The sequence below is a fragment of the Corvus cornix genome, chromosome 7 (assembly GCF_000738735.6).
Source record: "Corvus cornix cornix isolate S_Up_H32 chromosome 7, ASM73873v5, whole genome shotgun sequence".
Lineage (NCBI taxonomy): Eukaryota > Metazoa > Chordata > Aves > Passeriformes > Corvidae > Corvus > Corvus cornix.
The window spans coordinates 23,797,629-23,820,446 of record NC_046337.1 but is presented as its reverse complement, the minus strand read 5'-3'; the positions used below and the strand labels follow the sequence as shown (position 1 = coordinate 23,820,446).

At 40.0% G+C, this 22,818-nt stretch overlaps 1 protein-coding gene across 3 annotated transcripts in view; it reads left to right on the top strand.

Moving 5' to 3' along the window:
- The first annotated feature begins 294 nt into the window (after positions 1-294).
- The window catches only part of ZNF385B (zinc finger protein 385B), a 165,598-nt gene continuing 143,074 nt past the window's right edge, over positions 295-22,818 (top strand). Inside the window, exon 1 of one of the 3 annotated variants that reach the window (XM_039555351.1) lies at positions 295-509. Coding sequence is in view for 1 of the 3 variants with exons in the window: in XM_019290629.3 (XP_019146174.3) it covers positions 1,906-1,960 (55 nt within the window). In the remaining 2 variants the exon portion in view is untranslated. Of the gene's footprint in view, positions 510-651; positions 1,067-1,873; positions 1,961-22,818 lie in introns of those variants that run through there. The other 2 variants (XM_010406706.3, XM_019290629.3) reach the window with 2 other exon arrangements.

Sequence of the window (22,818 nt, the reverse complement as noted above, 5' to 3'; positions counted from 1 at the left end):
GGGTGTTTGGGGATTGTTTCTCAATCAATGGGACGAGGCTCTGCTGCCTGTGGCACGCGAAGTCCCAGAGGCTCCGGGGAACACTGAGGTAACCGCGCCCGGCCGGCGCAGGGCTCGCCCGGGGCAAGCAGACGCACTGGGCTGGCGGAGGGCCCCCGCAGCCCCGCTCGCCTCAGCCGCGAGGCTCCGGCGCCGCCGCTCTCCCCTCAGGGCCCGGCCGCCGCCACAGGTGCCGCGGGCCGCCCCGCCCCCGGCGCGAGCGCGCAGGCTCCACCCGCCTGGCGACCCCGGCCCGCGCCCCACCTGAGCCCGCGGGCGGGGCGGGGGCCGGCCACGGACGGACAGAGAGACAGACAGAGACGGACAGAAGGACGGGCGCAGCGGGAGAGCCGCAGGGCTCTGGCGGAGTTGCTCCGCGCTCGCCTCGGTCCGACAGGAGCAGGGCTGCGGCTCACGCCCGCCTGCCGGTGCCGCGCTGCCTCCTTCCTTCCCTCCGGGCGGCAGCTGAGGTGAGGGGCGGGCGGCGCCAGGGGCGCGGAGGTGCTGGCGGGGACCTTGCTCAGTGTCACGGCGCGGGGCGAGCAGGGGATGCCCGGCCACGGGGCGCGGCCACAGCCGGAGCCCTGCGCAGTCCGCCCCCTCCGCGGCCGCCGCCGGGCAAACTTTGCCGGCCGGAGCCGCAGGTAGCGGGTCCCCGGGGTGTCCTCCTGCCCGGGCGGGGTGGGCATGGCGGGGGCTTATCGGCGTCTCCGCAGCATCGTTTGTTTGCAGAAAGGATAAAGCGCGTCTCTAAATAGGTCAGGGGCTTCGGCAGCGCCTGGGATTTGCGTAACGATTTTTGTTACGTGGGAAAGGTGCGGGGCTCCCGCTCCCGGGCTCCGAGGCTGCACCGAGCGCTGCTTTCCTGGCACACCGAGTGACTTTTTTTAAAAAAAAGTAGTTGCATGAGCACAGCTCGGCTTTCTCGTTTTTTAAAACCCGACGACTTCGGGAAAGTTGAATTTCTTCAGCAAAGGTGGAATTAACCCACATGAAGGAGTCATCCTTGATGAGCTAGTTACGCATGGTAAGTGTAAGTGCTTGGCAGCACGAGCCCGTGGACGGTGGTGGCATGCTTAAATGTTAAAGTTTATGTCCTGGTGACACTGTTTCAAAATATGTAGAGGAGATTTAGGTGCAGGATTGTATTTTCTGCAGCTACAGGCAAGAAATGCCCTTGTTTCAGAGGAATTGTCAGATTTTTTGTGCATATGTGAGGGCTTAGGTTTGTTTTCTCTTGTTTTGACCCCTGGTCAAACTTGGGAACTCTCTTCATGGGTTTCAAAGATTGTGAGCGTGGGATTAGGTCTGTATTGTTAAGCTTGAGTGGAAAATCTATAAATGGAAAAGTTAGGGAAGTATGGCACTGTGAGCCTTTAGAAGTTTCAATAAATCTTCAGAACACACATTTAACTGCAGCTGTGGGAGGAGGGAGATGATAATTTTATTTCCCATACTGTCTGCTGCTGCTGTAGTGATGCCTTGGACAAAGTATAAAAATGATATGCAAAACAAATCCTCTGGCTGTCAAGAACCTGTATACTTTCTCATCTGAATGAAATGTAATATGAAACAGTAGTGCAGACCCCTGAAGTCGCTGGGGATGCGCCTGTATGATTGCAGTAGGGGTGGATGGAGCAGTGCTGCTGCCGGTCCAGAACGAGAGGCAATGGCAGGATACTGGTGAGATGCCTAGGCTGGTGGATTCAGGGAGAACGTGCTCTTCGAAGCTTCTGCCTCTCGTGGCAGCATTGTGCTCTCCAGTGGATGCAGCCATCCCTTGCCCTGTTACTGCAATTCTTAAAACAAGGAAAAGGTGTCTCTTTGTGTAGTCCAGAGCTGATACTATGCTGGTGTGAATGGGTTATGCTGCTGCTTCTTTTCCGAAGAAGTAATATTGCTATTCCTTTCAGTTTACCAGGTCAGTAGACTGCTTAGGGGGAGGGACAAGGTTTTTCTTCTGTTTCTAGAGTATTATTCTATAGTTACAAACTTTTTTCTGGTGTTTGGTCTTGCCAGATGGGTTTTCTGTGCCTCAGACCTTTTCCAGTGGATGGGAATTGATATGCTTGTATGAACTCTGAAGGCAGAAAATAAACCAGGAGTTATGAAACTGGTCACATTAATAACTCCTTTTTTTTTAATTGTTTGGCTGAACAATCCACAAGGTAGTAAGACATTAGAAAGGAAACAGTCCTCTTACAGGACATTTTCACTACGTTATCAAGGTGTTATACTTTTTTTTCCCAGTGAATTACATAAGGGATGCTTGGTTAAACATAAAAATATTAACAAAAACTATCAGGTGTCAAGATGCTGTGCTGACTTGCCTCTTCCTGCATTAATGGGAGCTTTCCATTGCTCCTGTGCTCCCTCTGCTCTGCACCCTCTCTCACAAGGGATCAATGTATTCACACCAGCACCAATTTCTCTTAACTGACTCTTCTTCACTGTCTGCATCTTTTTTGTTTTTTCATCTTTCGGATTTCCTCAGCTAAGTTTTAATAGAGAGGATATCTTCCTCTCGAGTACAGTTGCTCAGAGATAAGTTGGTGTAAAAGCAGCAAAAGACCTTGTGGAAGATAATCTTTTGGGCAGTGTAGGCTTGTTAGTTAATTAGCTCTGGAAGTCCTAAGATTTTGAACAGCAATGAGGATTACTGCATAAAACATAACAGATGCTTTACAGTTGTTGCAGTTTTTTCCCTTCAGGTTGTCACAAGGGATTGTGGTTTGAGAATATTTGCTCTCTGAGTTTGAGAATTTATGAAATGGGGCATTCATATTGTTTTCGAAATGAGCATATGGTACAGTTGTGATGGAACTGGAGTGCAAGGTTCTGTCTAGTGTACTGAAATATGCTGCAAAGCTCGGGTCATCTGTAGTTAATGGGAAGAAAAGATGACTTTGCAGTCTGAATAGCTTGCTTTCTGAAATTCTGCTCTCACTTTGTAATATGCCTTAAGCCCTTTGGAATTCTTTGAATGACAACTTGCAGCAGATAAATATTTTGGTTCTGTAACTTCTGTATTGCATTCAGAAAATTGTAGTATTTAATATATGTCACCCATCAGGATACAACTGTGAATGTTGTATCTTTTGTGATCCTGAATTACCTCTGATGCAGTGAAGGTAGAGGCAGATGTTAAATGCCATAATACCCCAGTTAATAAAGGGGGAATTTCCCCAGATCCATAGAATGCACTTGCATATTTTATCCTCAGGCTGATGAATGTACAGAGAGTTGAAAGAATTACAGGAACTTCACTCTCCTGTGTGACTGTAACATCCCTCTGGCTGCATAGATTACTAGATTTTCACCACATACTCTGCTTGCCTAACTACAGATGCAGCTCAAATGTTGATTGAAGGGCTGTTTTCTATTGTTATTTTCCCCACAAGTGTAAAAGGTAGAGGTTCTTTTCAAATGTAAAATTTGTCTTTTTGCTGCAGTTTCACAGAGCATGCATAATCTTACAATAGGAAGTTTATGGTTTTCATTGTTTAACAAAAGCCAGTGATTTAAAAACAAAACATCTAAAACATTTTGAAAACTTGTGTGCTAAGGATTTTTGAAATGTTTTTTCACAAAATTAAGATGTTTTCTGACTTTATGTGATGCACAAAGCAAGCAGGGTAATTATGGCAAAAATTGTTTCTGCACTGTGCAGTCATTTGATGTCATTCTATATTGTTGGAGAAAGTGCTGCCAAAGAGTAGCTGGTATTCTAACAGAGTTCCATTCAGTGAGAGCACTGAGTATTATTAAGTAAGCATTGCTTAATTTATGTTATCAGTAGTACGTTGGTAAAAATAACAAAATACTTGCTAATTTGTTCTGGTATAATGTATCTTTTGGTGCTAGAAAATGAGGGTCTTAGTCTGTTTGCCACAAATAAACCTGTTTTTTCTGATGCCCTGCAATACATCACATTTCATGAAGTTGAGCTAATATTTCCAAGAATGATTAATCATGCCCATTAACTTACAAATTTGTATTGTTTCCTTTCGAAGTGATTGCTCTCCTCAGATCATCTGCAATAATTCTTTTGAATTTCTCAAATGTGAAGCTTAGATTCTTAACACATTGTGCATTTTGCATGCAACTGTGATTCTCCTTATATATTAGCTAAAGCCGACATTACTTTCTGTAAACATATTAATTGACATGTTAAAAATTCATTAGACAACATGAGCTTCCAAGGCTTGTAAAAATAGAAGCCTTGTAAACCAATCTAACTGTATCAGTGCAGCCCCAGTCCTTTGCTTATCAATATTGGTACCTTAACAATTTGCTGCTGCTGAACTACCAGACAGATCTTGTAATGACAGGTGATGCCAATACACAGTGAGGCATGTTATAACTGTGCTGTTTACATTATTGATGATTGTTTGAATATGAGTAAGTTAACCTGTTAGGAAAGCACAGTTAATGCTTCATTCCTCAGTGAAATTATTCAATAAAACTTTGTTTATTGAGAACAACTTTTTTTTGTTGTTATTAAACATTTGTAATAAGGAATTTAAGAGGGGGCAGTAGCTAAACATGAGTACAAGCAGCAACTTTAGACAGCTGAATTCCTTTTTACCTCACTTTAGATATATAAATTCTTTGCAATTACATAGCCATCAAAATGTTTCACAAGTTTTAAAATGTGAGTTTGCGTGGAACACAGAAATGCCATTAAATAGGTTTCAGTTTCCAAATAGGTGAAATGCACTTTCTTCTCTTTCTTCTGTGGCAGAATGTGCAGGCTCTGCATAGTTATGCATCTTGGTTCACAGTTTTCTAGACCTGGTGATTTTGCTGTGTGACAGGATGATGGGTTGTGGTACTGGTAAAATGCTGCGATTCTGAAATATACTGGGCAGTTTTTCATTACTCTCTGCTTTCTTCTGGCAAACTGTTTGGTGCAGAGGTGCCAGTGCTGAAAATATGGCAAACTTGGGGCACACCTGTGGAGAAGTCAGTCATTCTGCATGTGTGGTAAGGTGATCTTGTCTTCTTGAGCACACTGATTTACATTGAGAGCTGTCTCACAGACTCTTCTTGCAAGCAAACCACAAGGCTCAAAGCCAGTCTGCTCTGTTATAGTATCCATTACTTGCACCTGTGTGGCAAGGAAAGTGATCCTGAAGACTAAGGTAAGTCTTGTGTGTAAAGGCAGACTGTGTAACTGCTTACTACAGGCACTGAAGAACAGTGACTGAAATGAGAGTGTTCAGGTCAGGAGAGCAAAGTAAAATTGACTTGAGGTGAAGCTTGAATTATATTGTGACTTTAAAAAGAAATTTTTCTTCATTTTGTTATTTATTTTTCTGTGTTGGGGTATATTTATGATTTATGAGGCTTTTGTTACATCATGGCAGTCAACCTGCCGCCCTTCTACAACTGGTGTGGTCTCATACTGAATAGTTCCTGAGTTAGTTATTGGTGACTGGTGTAGTGCTGATTCCTAGCAGACGATGTGCTCCACTGAACCTTTAACACTTCTGAGCATTACTGAACTTGTAAGATCTAATGAGTTTATAGCATAAGTGGTTGTGACTGTAGGCCCTGTTGTTCTTTCTATATATACTTGTGCAGGTACCAGCAAATTAAACATATGGGAGCAGACTTTGTTTAACAACACATGCTGTTGTATTTTAATTTGATGCGTCTCAGTACATCCCATTTAGATATAGTAGAGTATCAGGTCTCCTTAGTCCTAATATAATTTGATACAAATTCAAAGATTCATTAGGTTAAGAATCAGTGATGTAGCAGGCAACATTAGTATGGTCTGCTTCAAAATGAAACACTGGAAAAAAGTTTAATGTGATTTTCATGTCATCTAGTTTACACTTTACAGTGTTCAATTGTATCTGTCATAATTTTGATTAAAAAGAAACTTGTTTTCCTAAGCCAGGGAAAAAAATTGAGCATAAAGACTCATTATCAAGGTGTATTCCAGAGAAGATGAATTTGGGTAAGATAGTAAGTAAACGCCCTCAAAGTTCTTACTCTGCCCTGTGCAGCAAGACTTTCAAAGAAGATGCAGGAACCTTCTAATGGGATTTTATAATGAAAATGCTAATAAAAGCTAGCAGAGGAGTACCTAGTCTCTTTCTTTGCATGACTGCATATGACCAAAAAAAGTAATTGCATAATCTTTCTTCCTCTGGCCAGCTGCTAATACTGGATGGTGAATCTTTGACTTGAAATTGCAAATGCATGTGCGTGCCTAGGTGCACTTTATCTTTCTGTTAAAATGAGATTATTTAATACATTACAATTAAGAAAACCCCTTATAAATCTGCATAAAAACTTTGGAAAAAGATTTAGCCTTTGCCTGTTTCTGCAGTCTGTTGTGTGCAATGCAGGTGCAGTTTATACCAGACAGATGCTTGGTAGATTGTGGGGTCTGTGCATAGTCAGTACCATGTTTGATGCTTATCTTGGTCCCTTGTTAATCAGAGAATAAGAATACCAATATTATAAACCTCAAATAGCATTATGAGAGCTTAAGACTTGTAAAGTTAAGAATTTGTAAATTAGGAAATGCTATACAACCTTAGCTGGGTCTGTTGGTGGGCATACAAGAGTAACTTGTTTTTCTCTCACCACACTTTGTGCACGGCATGGGTAATAAGTGCTTCAACAATAGTAAAAGAAGTTTTAAAAAATCTTTGCAACACTTCCATGATAGAAATAAAAGAGCATTCTCCTGACATAGGGGGAAACTTCAGCACACGGGGATCTTCAGCAGTGTTAAATGCCTGGGCTGAGTCTTGGGGTCTGGTACGTCAGCACTTGGAACGATGTAATGTGTGCTCACAGCAGAACTGTTGTCTTGAATGGCAGCAGGAGCATTCCGCACCTCCATAAACTGGAGCCTGCAGTTATCCACTCAGGCTCCCACAAAAGTCATGTGCTAGTAGTGAGTGATTTAAGCAACTTGCCAAACATTTCTAGCAGCTTGGTGGTGGAGCCCAGGCTGTGGATAGATTCTGCACTGCAGCATGTAAGTGCATTAACAGTGAGAGAATCTTTCTCTCTTGCAGTCTCCTGCTTTTCTTACAATTTCTACAGCAAATGACATTGGGTTTTTTTCATAAGATAGCTGTTCTCATGACTTTGATTGGCTTGACTTATCTTCAGTCTGTGAGGAGAGGGAAAATATGATCTTGTAATTTAAAGAGCCTATTAGTTGGGTTTCTTTAAAAAGAAACCTGTTCTGCCGTAAGGAATCATGGTAATTCTTGAATTTTTCATCAGTGAGTGCTTTTCAAATTGTTAAAACTAGAGCTTGGATTCTGGAGCTTCTGGAATGATTGAAGAAATAAATTTTGTGCTACTATGTGGAGTAGCATTAGAGGCGTGATGTGCTTTGTGTTTCGCTGGTACTTGCTTAGGTATTGTCAGATGCCACTCTGGAGAACTTCACATTCTTTTAGACAGGTGACATCAGAAGCAGGAGAACCTTACTGTCAGGTTTGATAGCTAAAATGGACTTACAACGCTCCTAATCCCATAAGTAATGTGAAAATATTAAGTACTCTAACATACGGGTAGGGATGTTTAGTGCTATATCCTTATTCTATATAAAATTAAACTGCTGAAAATTAATATATGTTCTCTGTACATGTCTAAAATAAATTTTAAAGATGGAAGTCATTCTTCTTTTAAAAATGTCTGAGACTGCTGAAGCTTTAGAGAATAAATCCCATGGGGAGTGGCTGAGGGAGCTGGGGTTGTTTAGCCTGGAGAAGAGGAGGCTCGAGGGAGACATCATCACTGTCTACAACTCCTTGTCAGGAGATTGTAGCCAGGTGGGGGTCAGTCTCTTCTCCCAGGTGACAGGAGGAGAGGAAATGGTGTCAAGCTGCACCTGGAGAGGTTCAGGTTGGACATCAGGGAGAATTTCTTCAGTGAAAGGGTAGTTAAGCACTGGAATGGGCTGCCCAGGGAGGTGGGGTCACCATCCTTGGAAGTGTTCAAGAAACAACTGGACACGGCATTTAGTGCTATGGTTTAATGGACATGGGGATGTTTGGTCAAAGGTTGGACTCAATGACCTTGAAAGTCTTTCCCAACCTTAATGATTCTCTGTCTCCAGGACTTTTACTGATCTAGATAAGACTAAGTCCACTATACTCAGGGACCCCTTCTCTACTGCAGGCAGGTGACAGATGCTCTGGAGCAAGTGATACTCCCGAAAGGCTAGACAAGAGCTGCCTACACTGACATTTTCTTTCTCTTTCAAACAGGTTTGAGAATTCATTTCAAGCAAACTCTGCTGTCTTTCCTTGGCATGTGGGTTAGTCTCACAATCTCACGAATGTTACAAAAATAGCTTAAGAAACCAGACAATGGAGCTTTACAAACTTCAGCATCAGAGAAATTTGCATTGGTGATCAGCAATAACAAATTTTGACAGAAGTAATGTTAAAATCTGATTATGTTGTCAACTTCATAATTTGGTTATATTGTCAACTATGTTAACTCAGTAAATTGTCCCCATCATAATTGCAATTTATTATGTAACTCAAATAGGATGGGGCAGTGAGAGGTTGACAAGACAGGTGTGGTGTATTTCTTGTTTTTACTGCTTTCAGTGAATTTGCATTAGCCAATATTTCTACATATAACTTGGTGATGACTTGTTGTTGCGGTGTAAAAGATACAGAAAACCTGTGCCATTCAAGGAACCCCATGGACCACTCTTATGTGTTATTTGTAGTTCTTTGAAGCTTTTCACCTTTTTTTTCTTAACTGTAAATTAGAATATTGATCAAGTTTCTGTATCACAGTTTCTTAAGAAAGTATCTGACTTTTTTGTCTTCATTTTAGGTTGGACATCTAGATCTTGAGCAAGGATAGGAGAACTTCCTTCTTGTTCAGAGGGAGAGATTTATACTAACCTGATTTGGTGAATGTTTTAAAAAACAAAGGAAGCACACGCTGGCGTTAAACCCCAGATGACAAAATGCAGATGGGCTGCAGGGAGCCTGGGGCTGACAGGAGCGTGTGGGGTCTGTAATCTCTACGTGCAGCACCACGGCTGCTTCCTGCCTCATGCAGTTGATCAGAGGGGCTGTTTTGCCATGTGGTTGTGATAACTATGGGAATTGTCACAGGCAGTTAGGAGCCAACATCATGTTTCATGCTGAGCATGGGAGCTTGGCAGGTTTGCTTTTGTATGCTTCTACCATATAAATGCCTTTGTAATATCAACATGATGGTGTGGCTCATGTTTTTACAGAGCTGGAGATCACATTTTGTGTGATACTGAATCAAAGTTTTGAATGTTTCTGATTATGTTTTTATATATATATATATATATATATATATATATATATATGTTCTTGAATCTGTTCCTGTCATTTATTGTTGCTACTGTTGTATTGTTTCTTCCATCTTATGAGAACCCTCAAATTCCTTTGACATCAATAACTTTTTGCAAAAAACTGATTTCTTTTCAAATTTCTTATAAGGTTGAAGTAGCTGGCTGTGGGCCAAGAAGTGGTTTATGTTGTTTAAAAGGATCACTTCAGCTTGCATTTCCAAACAGACTAGTTTATAAAACTCAGCATTGCTTTTTTTTCCATAAAGCCATAGGCAAAACTTAATTCACTTACCAGACTGCTGCCAAATGCTTCTCAGAATTAGTAGTGAAGATTAAAAACTTATTTGGCCAGCAACTCTCTGGGTTTCTTGGAACACCCCAGTAAAATATGAATCCCCTTATGGATGGTGCCCCATTTTAAATAAAAACTCTTTTGGGCCCCTTTTCCAGTCAGTGAAGTCTGAAATAAAAGTGTAGTTTTAAAAAATTCACATACCTGTTTTTCTTTTTTATTCAATAGAAAAAAAGAAGAATGCTCTTTAAAAATAAAGCTCACTCATCAAACTTGGGTATAATTTAGAATGCAAAAACATTTATTCTTCCTTTTTTTTTAAGGTATTTAATGGGAAACCACAGTTGGGAAAATGGGGTATAAGACTAATCACTTGACTATTCCTTGCAGTTACACATTGGGACTGATGAATATGTATATTTTTTAAAGAAATGTATATTGGTAATGATTACTTTGAGATTCGTTCTCTTGCATTTGATGAATTGCTTTAGTAGCTACAATTATTAGATCTCTAAAAAGAGGGTGAAGAAGGAATAAGAATTGAACATATATCTGCATATATCTGTTCAATTAAGTCTTTTAGAAAAAAAGCTCTTGGAATTAGAGGATCATCCCTGTGCTCTGTTTTTATATGGCTTTGGTGTAACAAGTTTCTTACCTAGATGCTCTAGATGTCACAGTAACATGCATATTTAAAAGCCCTTTTGGGTTTTTAGATATGTTTCAGTTAACATGTCTGCATCCGATTTAACCCTTCAAAGAAGAACTTTTACAACATAATTGCATTGACTGAGAAATCTGGTATCCGGAAGTAGATTTTTTTTTTTTTTTCTCAAATGAGTATTGCCTTAATTGGTAAAGGAATTCTCTAAATAGCCTGAAGTGTTTGCACTGAAGTTTAAGGGCTAGATTTTGATACATTTGATTAATACTTTGCCTTAGTGTATGTAGAGATTTCCTGGATTGTGAATTTCTGTCTTCAGAAGCATAAGAGTTTATTCTAGTAAGAAAAAGAGTGAAGTAAGTTGAAAGACTATACAAGACTGTGCTGCAATACAAGACAGAATGATCTGTTATTAAAAAGGAAAAAGAAAGGTGAGTCAGGGTTTCATGGCGCTTCCCTGCTAGGAAATTAAATATTGATAGGTAGCATTGCTCAGCTCTTAGATAAAATACCTATCTGCTGGAAATGTCTTTTAATATTTTACAATATATTATACAAAATATGGCCAATTTTAGAGTTCTCTGATATGCAACAATGCAAAATTTTATGGTTAGCTGACTCTTTAATTAGCTCTCATTCTGTCTCATATGATTTATAGCTACATGACTCCTATGTAAAAATGATACATGACTTAATGAAGCAGAAAGCCACAATGGGTTCACACCTCTAGTTGTTTAATGGTTTCCTGGAGGTAGGGGAATTGTTATGTTGCAGAAGAAGAAGCTGTAAGCATCTCCTTGTATATTATGGCAAGAATGTAAAAGTCCATGTTGCTGTGACTTACAGTTGTTTGCCTCCCTGTCACATATAAAATTCATTTGAGTGAGGGAGGGAGGGAGGGAGGGAATGTGGCTCTTCCATAAAGCATAAAAGTAGAGGGTAAGGTGAGAAATGCAGATGTAATCTTTCTTGCTCAAGCTTAGTGTAGTGCAGCTGTTTGATGTATTTGGAATCTAACTTTTTCTTGATACTAGAGAAATAGTGTTTCAGTGAGATTTAATTTCAATAATGGGCTATTTGGGGAGGTTTCTTCCAAATGGCTACTTTGACCATACAAGTAACTTTTCTGAAGAAAGAGGTGATTTTTGCTGTGTTACTCTTACACCTGAAGTTTCTCTAATTATGCTTCTGTTAGTTTCACGTATTTGTCCTTAGAGCATCTTTGATACAGGGGTTCTGATTTTCTCAATTCCAATACTGTAAATTCAAATTAGTTAATTCTGGGTTCTTAGTAGTTTAAGTGGTCTAAGCATGTCTTCTTTAATGGAAAGGGGAAAAGAATCAGGGATATCAGAGAAATGAACGGCCTTCAGCCTTGTTTGGATCTCCAGAATCAATATGGTTTCTATTTGGGACAGCAGCTTTCAGTAATTTCTGTGGGGAACCCTCTGAAATGAAGTGGAATTAAGCCTTTTTTTTGTACTGTGCAGCTGTATGGTAAATGTTAAAGAATTACCACCTTCTGCCAAGAGTACAGTAACATTACAGGTATGTTCTGGCACCAGTGTCTGACACAAACACACATTTATTTCTGAATGTGTCGTGATCTATATCCATTTCCTACATATTTCAGGAAGTGACCATTCCTTATTTAGCTTATGGTCCTATCTCTACGGAGCCACAAAGGCTAGGGCCTTTCCTGGCATGCATCTGAGGGTTGGGGTTTACCCCTAGAGTTTTGCAGATACATCTCCCTTCCCTCCCTCTTTCTCTCTTTCTTTTTTTCTTATTTTTTTTCCCCTCTTGTGAAGTTTGGACTTACTGTTACTAATCTGCAAGAACTGTGTGGTAACTTTCCAGTTTATGTATGAACTACTGAGTTTGTAAGTGAACACCTACTCCCGTGATGGGAGATACAGTTTCCAAAATAAATTGTGGGGTTTACAAAGAGTAATGTTTTGCTCTTGCCAGGTGTTTATTGATTAATTAAGGATTTGTAGAATTTACAAGTTCTTCCTTCAAATATCTGGCTACATTCTCAAATTCATAAAAATTTTTTTAGTGTTTCTGGACTTCAAAGTCTCTTCTGGAACCAGCAGTCTTTGGGACAGCTGGTCCAGGAATTTTTAGATATTTGGGGAAAAAATAACCACACTCCCCCTCTTCCCAGTCTCCTCTAAGCACTGGCAGTGGCTCTAATTGTGCAAGTGGGCTGTGCAATTGTTGCATTTGGCTTTTGGACTCTCACATAATCCTTTTAAATGTCGGTAGAAGAGAAAATGTGCTTTTCTGTTTTACAATTGCAGTTTGTGCTTACTTTACGTTTACAGTTAAACACAAATACAGTATTCAAGGAAATGCAACTTTATGAGGTTGTGGTAGAGTTTGAGAAATTAGTGAAAAGCAAAGATTACTGCTCTTGGAAAGGTAGATCAGTCCTCTGTATTTGGTAGTGTGTTAAGTTATAATTTCAGAAGTGAATTGTAGAAGCTTTCCCAGCACTCATGAAATTGTAACTTCTGGGAAATCTCAAAAGAAGCTGTGGTTTCTGCTGGACCTTTCAAGGTGACTGTTTTGTCATATATAATGGCGATCTTGCTCAAAGTACAAGGAACATCGGAAGGGCCATTTTCAGAGTAGTGTAGAGAGTACACGTGGCATTCACTGAATAATCCTGGAAGTACTCGCTGCCAGAATGGAAAATTTCATAGTGCAATGCCCCGCATGCCCTATGGTCTATGTTCTCACTCCTCTCAAATCTGGCTGGAGGCTTTTTAAAGGATTTTGTGTCAGCGTGTGACTCTGTTGTAAACCAGAATTTTGGCGGTGGTGGTGGTGGTGGTGGTTCCCGATTCTGTGTGTGTGTGTGTGAGCTCACTCATCACCACGAGGTAGGCTGAGGTCACCTACTGGGAGCAGCCCTGTCTGTGAATGAGGGCACACTAAGAAAGTGAACTTTGGCCTAGTTAATGAGCTAAACTAGAAAGAGTTTTACTTAATACGAAATACAAGCACCTGTGTTGAGGTATTTTAAGTAAACATGTTCATATTCGTGTAAGTTAATAGCTGCAGATGCTATTAAAATCATCCAGCATCTGTTTTTCTTTGGGAATGTTTTATCCAATCCCGAGTCATCCTGCCTTAACTTTGAATATGACCAATTCTGTTTTACAAAGTGGTATGTTTTGTAGGCATTTTTGTAGGTAAGAAATACATATGTTGGTAAATATGTGAATATAAAATGGTGACACTTTATTTAAAGGTGTTTGCATACTTGCTGTCACCATGAGGTTATTACTGAACTATTCAACTGTTTTTATTCTTAACTCTGGCATTTTTTTGAGGTACAGATGTACTTGATGTACTTGGCTGCAATCATGCATGTGTGGGGTCTCTCGTTTTCTAGGGACATTGTCGCACACTCACTGATCCACCTGTGTAGAAGCATTTGTGAGATCAGAGCCTAAGCATATTACTGCTAAATGTAATTAGATGCTAGACTCACACTGGAGCGCAACTGCTTCCAAGTGTCACCCAAGATTAACTGAAGAACAGGAATGGTTGAAGACATTTTAACTACTGAATACTTGGAAAACCATTCTGAGGAGGCAGACTTTTAAAATTGATACCTGAGGACTGTGAGCCATTACTGAACGTGTAACTCCTTACTGAAAAATTAGTTTTAAAATGTTCCTCTTTGCTTAGTCTTACTTAATTTTTTTTTTTCCTGTGAAATAGTTTGATCAAAAAGTGGTATCTATGTATTAGCATATTGATTGTTTTGCTGCTGATTTTGCTGAGTGGTGGTGTCTGCTAAAAAAATCTTTCTTCTTTGTTTGTATAAGAAATTTGAAATGAGTATCTAAAAGGCAAGGTCAGTATGATCAAATCAAGTATTTCCCAACTTGAATGAAATATTGTATTAAAATGGCAAATAATGGATGCCATAGTAGCACTGTTTAGGCTTGCTATGTTTTAGGAACCTTGGGATTAGTGTTTATCTGTCCCATAAAGGACACAAATCATTTAGATTAGAAGTAATCTGATTGTATTGAAGTACAAATTATAGCACAAAGGCCATTCAAGTGGGTTAAGTGACCAGGGTTGGTAAACACCATATGACTGCTGATTGGTCGATGAAAGAGTATTAACTGAAAGATAATGATGGATTTTAATCCAAATCTCTAAAGCACAACAGCTGTAGTTCCCAAATGAGTTCACTCACTGACAGTTTTAGGACACCGATTTATTTTTTCCTATTTCTCTTGCACAACAATTACTTTGAAATATAACTTATTTTTCCTGTATAGGATATAGCTATTCCACACAGCTTTCTTTGGTTAGATTTCTGTTCTACTTTCAGTGAATTCATTACAATTTTTCTGCATTTTACATTGGAGAAATTTTATTTCAGTGTTCTGCAATATGCTAAGGTAAATTGTTTGGGTGATGTGATTTAGGACATTCAGCTGATGTTCTTTCTTTTCATGTCTTTTTATGAACATGGTATGAAGTCTAGTTAAGTCTAAAAAAAAGGCAAACTGGTATTCCATATGAGCTTGTTTCCAGAATGTTTAATGATGTTAATGCCTAATGCTTATCACTGATAATAAATTATCTGAATTTGTGTAGTGTTTTTTATTTCAGAGTGCCTATATGTGGTTTAAAAACGGAAAGTGCATTGCATAAAAATTATATGATACAATAAAAATCTTACGATATCTTAAGAGTGAGAAGTGGCAGCTGTTTATTTCTACAATGTAACATTGTTTAGGATGTGAAATGAAAAATGTAGGCAGACTGTATGTATTAATGATTTCAGTGTTGGGGCAATACTACCTTTTTTTAGGTTGTTGCAATAAGAACTTGGTGGGAAAGTTTCACATTCTCTCAAGTTTTCCCTCCAAATTTGTGCTTGCCCTAAAGTCAGCATGTTCATTAAAAAAATCAGATTAATGTCTTCAAAAAGAAAGTAATTTAACTTTGTGGTTTCCTGGTCCATCTGTCTACTTGATTTTGGGAGGTCAACAAGAGACCAGATGAAGTGGTACTTAATAATTGTTTACAGTCTAAATGGTCAGACACATGAAAAATAGTTAAAGTCTTTCAGAATGATACTGTTTCATCTTGTCTGTCTATGTATCTAAAAAAATGTGTGTGATAAAACCATTCCTTTATTGTTATTCAGGATTTATTCAGATAATCTCTATGATATGCCGTCATGCCAGGAGTAGGCATTGGATCAGCCTGTGTACTGTCCCTACAGATTGTTTTGAGAGCAAAAATGGAGTCATTAGTACCTAGGTCATGTTTTTTCCTTTTGATGTAGGCATGCCTAATGCTATAAATAGTGTAAGTAGGTATGGAACTTCTCATTTGGATTAGTATAATTCAAAATGCAGTTAGGAAAACTGCCTGATAAAGAAGTTATTGGTAAAGACCTTTGCAAAATTGGGAGGATATTGGTCACTTCATGCTGAAAGGAGACCTCAAATGCAATTACATTGCAGCAGCCTGAAATGCTGTTAGAAAATAATGATAAAAAAATTGTGACCTACCTGTACTTGGTTTTGAGCCTATGAAGTCTCTTAATTTGTTTTCTTATAAATATAATAGGTACTGCTTAGGTATTATAACACAGTAAATTTCTCCCTGAAAAGCTGCATAAAACAAATTTCCAATGAATGGTAACTATACTGCAGGTGCTATCTTGAGAGTTAAAGCTATTTGGGTATTGGCTTGTGCATTTGGATAACTACTGCTACTTCATGGGAAGGACAAAGCAAGAAAAAAACCCCAAGAAAATCTCACAAGGTGCTCATAATATGTTTTATATATGTCTTTTGTGTATATGCTTGGCCCAGCAATGGAGCAATGGAATATAATGTCATGTGTCATTCTTGCACAAGCAGTTGTGCAAGGACTTTGGTCTGCCCAAAGTTAGGACAGGCAATGGGATAGAGGAACCTGCTAAGTGTTGTTTCTCATGTTGACAGACTAAATGTGTCTTACAGCTTTTGACATTTTGAATGTGGTTAATCCTTAGATGATTATCTGTGAATTTTTTGGTCACTGGAGCTTATGAAGCTGGGCAAATCCAAAGGTGGCCATGAGGTGGTGGGAGGTTCCTCCCCTTCTTTGTGCCTTTGGGAAATTTTACAGTGGGAGGAATGTTAGGCTTAGCCACAAGTATGCAATGAGTCAAAAAAAACCCTCAACAACATGCAAATGGTGACTGTGCAACTCTTGAAAATCTTTAGAGAACAAGATCAAGGGTGATGAGTATATAGTAGTACATAGTTGTACTGTGGCTGAAGGTTCTGCTGTAGCATCTGTGGTTGCACAGAGTTAGAGTGATAGCCCTCTCTATTAAGATACTTCTTTCTCCCTGTTGTGTATTTTATTGTTGTGTTTTGGGGTTTTTGCTTATTTTTTTAGGAGAGATCATTAGTATCTCAAAAGGAGGAGACTGGGCATTAGGGTACATCCCCATTTCCTGAAGGAATATTTGTTGATCACATCTAGCACAGCTACAACTGCCACCTGAGCTCTGCCCCATTCCAAAACATGAGCAGGACTGAGGAAACTGGCACTGTATCAGCCTGGTTCACAAAGGGTCTCTGAATTGAAAGATCTTATTATAGGTTAAAAGTGTTTGAAAAACAAAGCTGCTATCTCACTTCTCAAATTGATTCCTGCCCTAAATTTGGGGAAAAGTCTTTAAATGTTAAACACAAAAACCCTTTGAAAGGTGCTTCTGTAAAATTTTGAGTTCTCAAGTTTTCAGTTTTTCTGTTTGTGATGCTTGTTTGACATTGCTGAAACAGATGCTTATGATGGTATTTAATGACTATGCAATTTCTGAAAATAACATTTTGACAAAATTGCTTATTTTATAGAGAAAACTGGCCACAAACCAGGATTTTTACAAGGGGAAGTAGAAAATGTATGTGGGAAATTTGTAGCTGTATACGTTTGGAAATTTCTTTTGGAAACGAAGTCCTTAATATCCATTCCTTTGTAAGGATATTTTGTGGTATCTCTGAACTCTCGTTGCTTTCCTGTGTCGCCTGCTATGGCAGATGAGTCTGTTTCTGCTGACAGTTGAACTGGGCTTTCTTCATTCATTTGTTAGCCAAGGAGTGATAAATACTTAAAAAAAATAATGTGGCATTTAATTGAGTGATTGGCCTAATGATTGAATTGGCCGTTTAGCATAAGCTGAATTAATTACAATAGCTGAGAACTCTCACTTAATTACCATACCTAATGAAGCATAATTAAATAAAAAAATTTATTTGTATATTGTTTAGAAGTATTTTGTTAAATGAACTGGTGGTTCCTAGCCTTCCTGCCTTTCAGGGATAAGGGAGCATTAATGCTGCAATTGCAAAACTGGTGAGTGTCCATCTGGAGTTCAGAAAACTGATTTGGTTACTGCTCGTGACAAGTTCAGACTGAGATGGGTGCAGAGAAGGGTTCTGGCCAGGGAAAAGGAGATCCTGTTTAGTTATGGGGAGAATTCCTTAGTTTTGGAAAATAAAGGAATTATATAATCATGGAGTTTTGGATTGGAAGGGACCTTAAAGGTCATCGAGTTCCAACCCCCAGCTGTGGGCAGACACACCTTCCCCCAGATCAAGTTGCTCAGAGCCCCATCCATCCTGATCTGGAGCACTTCCAGGGATGGAGCACCCACAGCTTCTCTGGGCAACCTCTGTTCTAGTGCCTCGCCACTCCTATAGTGAAATAGTTTAAGATTATAACTAATCTAAACTACCCTCTTTCCGTTTAAAGTCATTACCACGTGTCCTGTCACTACATGCCCTTGTAAAAACGGGGAGGTTGCGGCAACACAGGGGAAGACAAAACACCTGCCTTCTGATGGATTTATGGACTGCACACAGCAGGGAAAGAAATTAAACCATCAGCCAGGGTTGACCCATAATCAGTGCCTGGATTGTATGGCCAAATACACACCTGGTTGTTCAGGGTTTGTCTTGGTGTGTGAAGGGCTGGGAGCCTTTGGCAGAAGAGCCCTCTGCACTCCCTTGGAGAAGAGGAGCCTGTGGCCAAGACGATCTCCCCCAGAGATAAGCAACCTTCCTCTGGGTCATGGTGAGAAAGTGACCACCCCCAGCATGCCTTGTTTCAGTGTGGTAACAGCCTGTACTCAGTTTGGCTGCTTGGTTTCTACCCCACCCGCTGCCTTCCCCATATGACCCTCTGTCCCCGAGCCCTGATGGAGGGCGTTCTTGTCCCTGGCCTTCCCTTCACAGAGGCTGCTGGACAACAAAAGGCTACCTGTGTGGAGCTGCTGTACGCGGCTCCTTCTCTGTATCCCCGAGTTTGCCTTGGGTGATTTCACAAAGGGCTGAATCGCAAGAGCTGGATCACTTGTAGCTGAGAAATCGCTACACTTGCTGAAATCCCCTGCTGCCCAGGCAGGATTGCCACCGCCCCTGGAAGAGCTGTTCCTTGCAGGACACTCTCTCTAGGACAGTCGTGGCACACTGGGTTGTCCAGCCCTGGCTCTCTGGAAGCAACACTGGCGGAAGTACATGAGGAGTAGGATTTAGGTTTGGTTTTGTTTGGGTTTTGTTTTTTAAAGCCTTATGTTTCTTGCAGTGATAAAGCATAGCAGCAGTCCGGACCCCTGATCAAGTGCCTGGCTGACAGAACATAAATGCTCCTGCCTAAACATTGTCTGTCAGCTCTGAACATTCAAAAATCATCTCAGATCTAGAAGAAAATTGAAATTGGTTTCTCTTTAATTCCCTTCTAGTTTTTGAGCCTTTAGGGTTCATGTTTTCAGTCAGCTCTGCTAGGATTAGAAGGATATTTAAAAAGCTAGAGTTCCTGGGGATTTTTATGACTGCATGACCCAGGCTTAAGAAAAATGCCTAATACTGCAAGATATAATTCTGAGAGCTAGCTGCCCTGAATTTTTGAGTGGAGTATCATAAGCAAAGGCGACATCAGATTGATAAATTGGATTTTACAAAGTGAACCTTTCCAAATGTTTCATGTTTCAAAATCTCATGCTTGTGATATCAACACAGGAGGCATATTCAGTCTGCTGGGTCTTTTAAGGCAGTAAGTGTGTTTAAAACTGCCTTTAATAGAAATTGTGTTCAGTTATCAGCTATTCAGCAAAGGACAACTTGAGCACAGATCAGCTAGGTAAGCCAGTGTGAGAGAGCAAGATCTTCATTAATTGGAGGATTTAATAGAAGAATTGTTTATCACAATGATGTTCTGTATTACGAAGTCAACTGTTTGCACATGGAAAAAAGAATGGGTTTCTAAAAATATTAATAAAATGTTGAGGAAATTGAAAACTAACAAATGTCTCCAAGGAATGTGACAGCTCAGGCAATGGAGAGAGCTACTGAAATAAGGTATAAAAGTCAGCTTTACTGCAATCTTAAAGTTGCAAAGGGCTTTGAAAAGTGAATGGCTGGAGAGAAATATCTCATGAGAGTAAAATGGGCTTCTGAAAGATAACTTCAGCTGAAAATGCTTAGGTAAAAGCTTCTCGTTGTGAACCTCAGCATTTTCTAGTGCAAAAAATTTATATTCTGCTCACACTTTCATCTTTCTGGGGGTTATATTTATTCAGAGGAGATTAATGGCCAATTTTCTGTGTGACTGCTGTCATCAGAAGTTTATCCCTTTGCAAAATGACTTTTTTTACTTTTTAGGGGAGCAGTATGCATGAAATTCTGTGAAGACTTCAAATACATAGTTGTAAAATGACAGGTGGAATGATGTTTATATCCCAGAGCAGATGCCAGCCTTGTGTTCTATGCAGGATGGCAGTACAAGACTAGTTGTGACTTGTATAATTTTATGTCAGATCTTTTTGTCTTAAATAACTGGTATTGAATTTTAAATGCATTTATGATTACCTGGCCATTTAATAAAGCCACGTGTTCTACAGAGAGCTGCACTAGGATGTGCAGATTAGTGAACTCTGCAGTAGAGGAAGCAGTCTGGGATGATTTAAAACAACTGACAGTTGTACAAACACTCATTTAAAGGAGGGTAAGGAAACATGCTTAAGGAGCATGGAGCATCTACTTTGTTGCCCCTCATTTCTGCTGGCTGCATGTGTGTGGGGAGAGGAATGACAAATCCTTTTCTTCTCCTGTAGTTTTCCAGAGTTTGCTTTTTTTTTTTTTTAGGTAGTCCCTGCTTTTTTTTAGGTAGTCCCTGCTTTTTCTTAGGAAAGCTGTCATTTGCAGTTGACTGGTGTATTCTGTTCCTCTGCCCTTCATGGTATGAATGCTGGAGGAGGTGATGCACTTGTGCTGGGCTGGAGGCATCTTCCTTGAGCATTTGCTGCCGGGCCTCCTGGAGGATCTCTGCTGGTGCAGTTGTGTGGGCTTTAGTGCCAGGGACTCTGACAATGTAGGGCCCCTGCAGCGACCTTTGCAACCCCTCTCTCCCATTACTGTGCAGTACAGATCTTCCTGATCTTTCCCCTTTGTGTCCTGTTCTTCTGATGTTAATGATTTAAAGGCAATTTGTCCATATTTTGAAATTTTACTTCTTAAGGGTTGAGCTTAAGCAGTGCTTTTTCTTCATCCATGCAGACAGCGATGTGACCTTTATACTTTGTGCAAGGGTTAATTCCTTGCCTCCGCGAAAGGTTTTCATGTACCTGGTGATCTAAAAAGATTTGGAAGAATGCTTCTGTGGATGCATTTTTCCATTTTCTCTGCTTGCTTTAGATACTTACAGATGTACAAAAAGAAATTTAATTAGATAATTTAAAAAGAATGGATAGAATTATTTAATGTAGTTTGAGTGCCTAATAGTTGGTATTAGGGAAATGGCTGTATTTTCAATTAACCGTCTATGAATGGATATGACAGATGAAGTGAGTTTATGCTGGTTGTGAAGCGGGCAGAAGATATACTAGTTCTGCCTTTTAATGGTCTTTTCTTTCTTCTGTGTATATATAATATGACAGCTACAGACTCTGCAGAGAGGGTAGAAAAAAAATTGGAACTGGGCAAGAATTGATGGAGACTAACTAGCAAAATGATAGCACTATATAGATTGCAAGAAAAGGAGGTAGAAAAAACATCCTGTTGGCAAGAAAGGAAATTCCTAAAATTTTTTTTTCAGGACAAGGAAAACTGTTAAGTTCTGCAAAATTGCTTCTTGGTCTAAGGTTCTCTCTGAACTTGTGGGCCGTATGTGCCTTTTGCTGCTGATCACAGTGAGAAACCTTAGCTGTTCCCAGGTCAGTAGGTGGACCCAGCAGAACATTTTAACTTCTTCTTGATTTACGTTTAGTTGCATTTACAGTGCAACTCATTCTTATTTTATTGGGCAGTTAGAGAGCTATAGCCTCTCAATTTGTATGATCTAAAATAAACTAATCTAGTAGGTCTCAACAAATCATCTAAACTTGACAGCAGATGGCACATGCTTTTTATTTAGCCCTGCATATACTATCTGGGTGGGTGGTAACTGCCTTAGGACAAAATCAGCATCCCACCAGTCACCATCTGGGATGGCAGATGATATGTGGGACTGTCATGAATAAGCATTCTGATGTTTGTAAATGTCTGAAGGAAGACACTGCTTGTTAACGTGGCAGTTGGTATGCAGTCACCACCATGAGAAGCTCACTTTATGCAGTAATCAGCAAAAGAGGAATTGTGTGCCTTGGGTTCATCTCTGGAATATGGGTGGGTGTAAGTTGATTCTTCCATAATTTGTTCATTTTGATGGCAAACTTGAATGGTTCTTATCTTGACAGACCTTTAGTCTTTGTCATTGCTTTTGTACTAAAAATTTTATTCTCTTAGGTACTGTGTCAGCCGTGGTATTTAGATGCCTCATACTGCATCATACCCCATGCTGACAATGAGCACAAATCTATGCTGTGAAACGTGCCCTTGCTTTGACAGTGTATTCTGAGCTGATGTGGAAATGGAGGGGACAATTTGGAGAAAAAGACATGAAATTGCTTGCAAAAAACACCCCACAGTTTTGTTCCAGATGCAGGAATAGAAATGCACATCTTCTGGCCCTCCTCTACTCCCATTTTCCCTTTTTCCCCAGGGAAGATGCAAAGACAGAAGTCTGAACCATGAGGATATCCACAGGCCACTTCCCTCATCTTCTCTGTTCCTGGCTCTATGCACTAAGCCTCTTTCCTGAACATAAGAGCTTTGAAAAATGTTACTTAGATCTGCCTTTTTGGAAGGGCTGCTTGTCATTCATGTGACAGGTTCCTTATGTAGAGTATTTTAGACAGTAAAGCTGGCCTTGTAGGAAACTCTGAGTTGTACCAACTACAAATATGTTTGAAAGGAAGAAATCTGTGCATCATGCAATTTGATTCCTGCTGCACTTACAACATCCATTTTGGTTTGTGTTATTACTGTTTTCTCACTTAGCTGGTCTGTGTACCAGCTGAAATAGGTTCCATAGAATCAAAGAAAGGTTTGGGTGGGAAGGGACCTTAAAGACCAA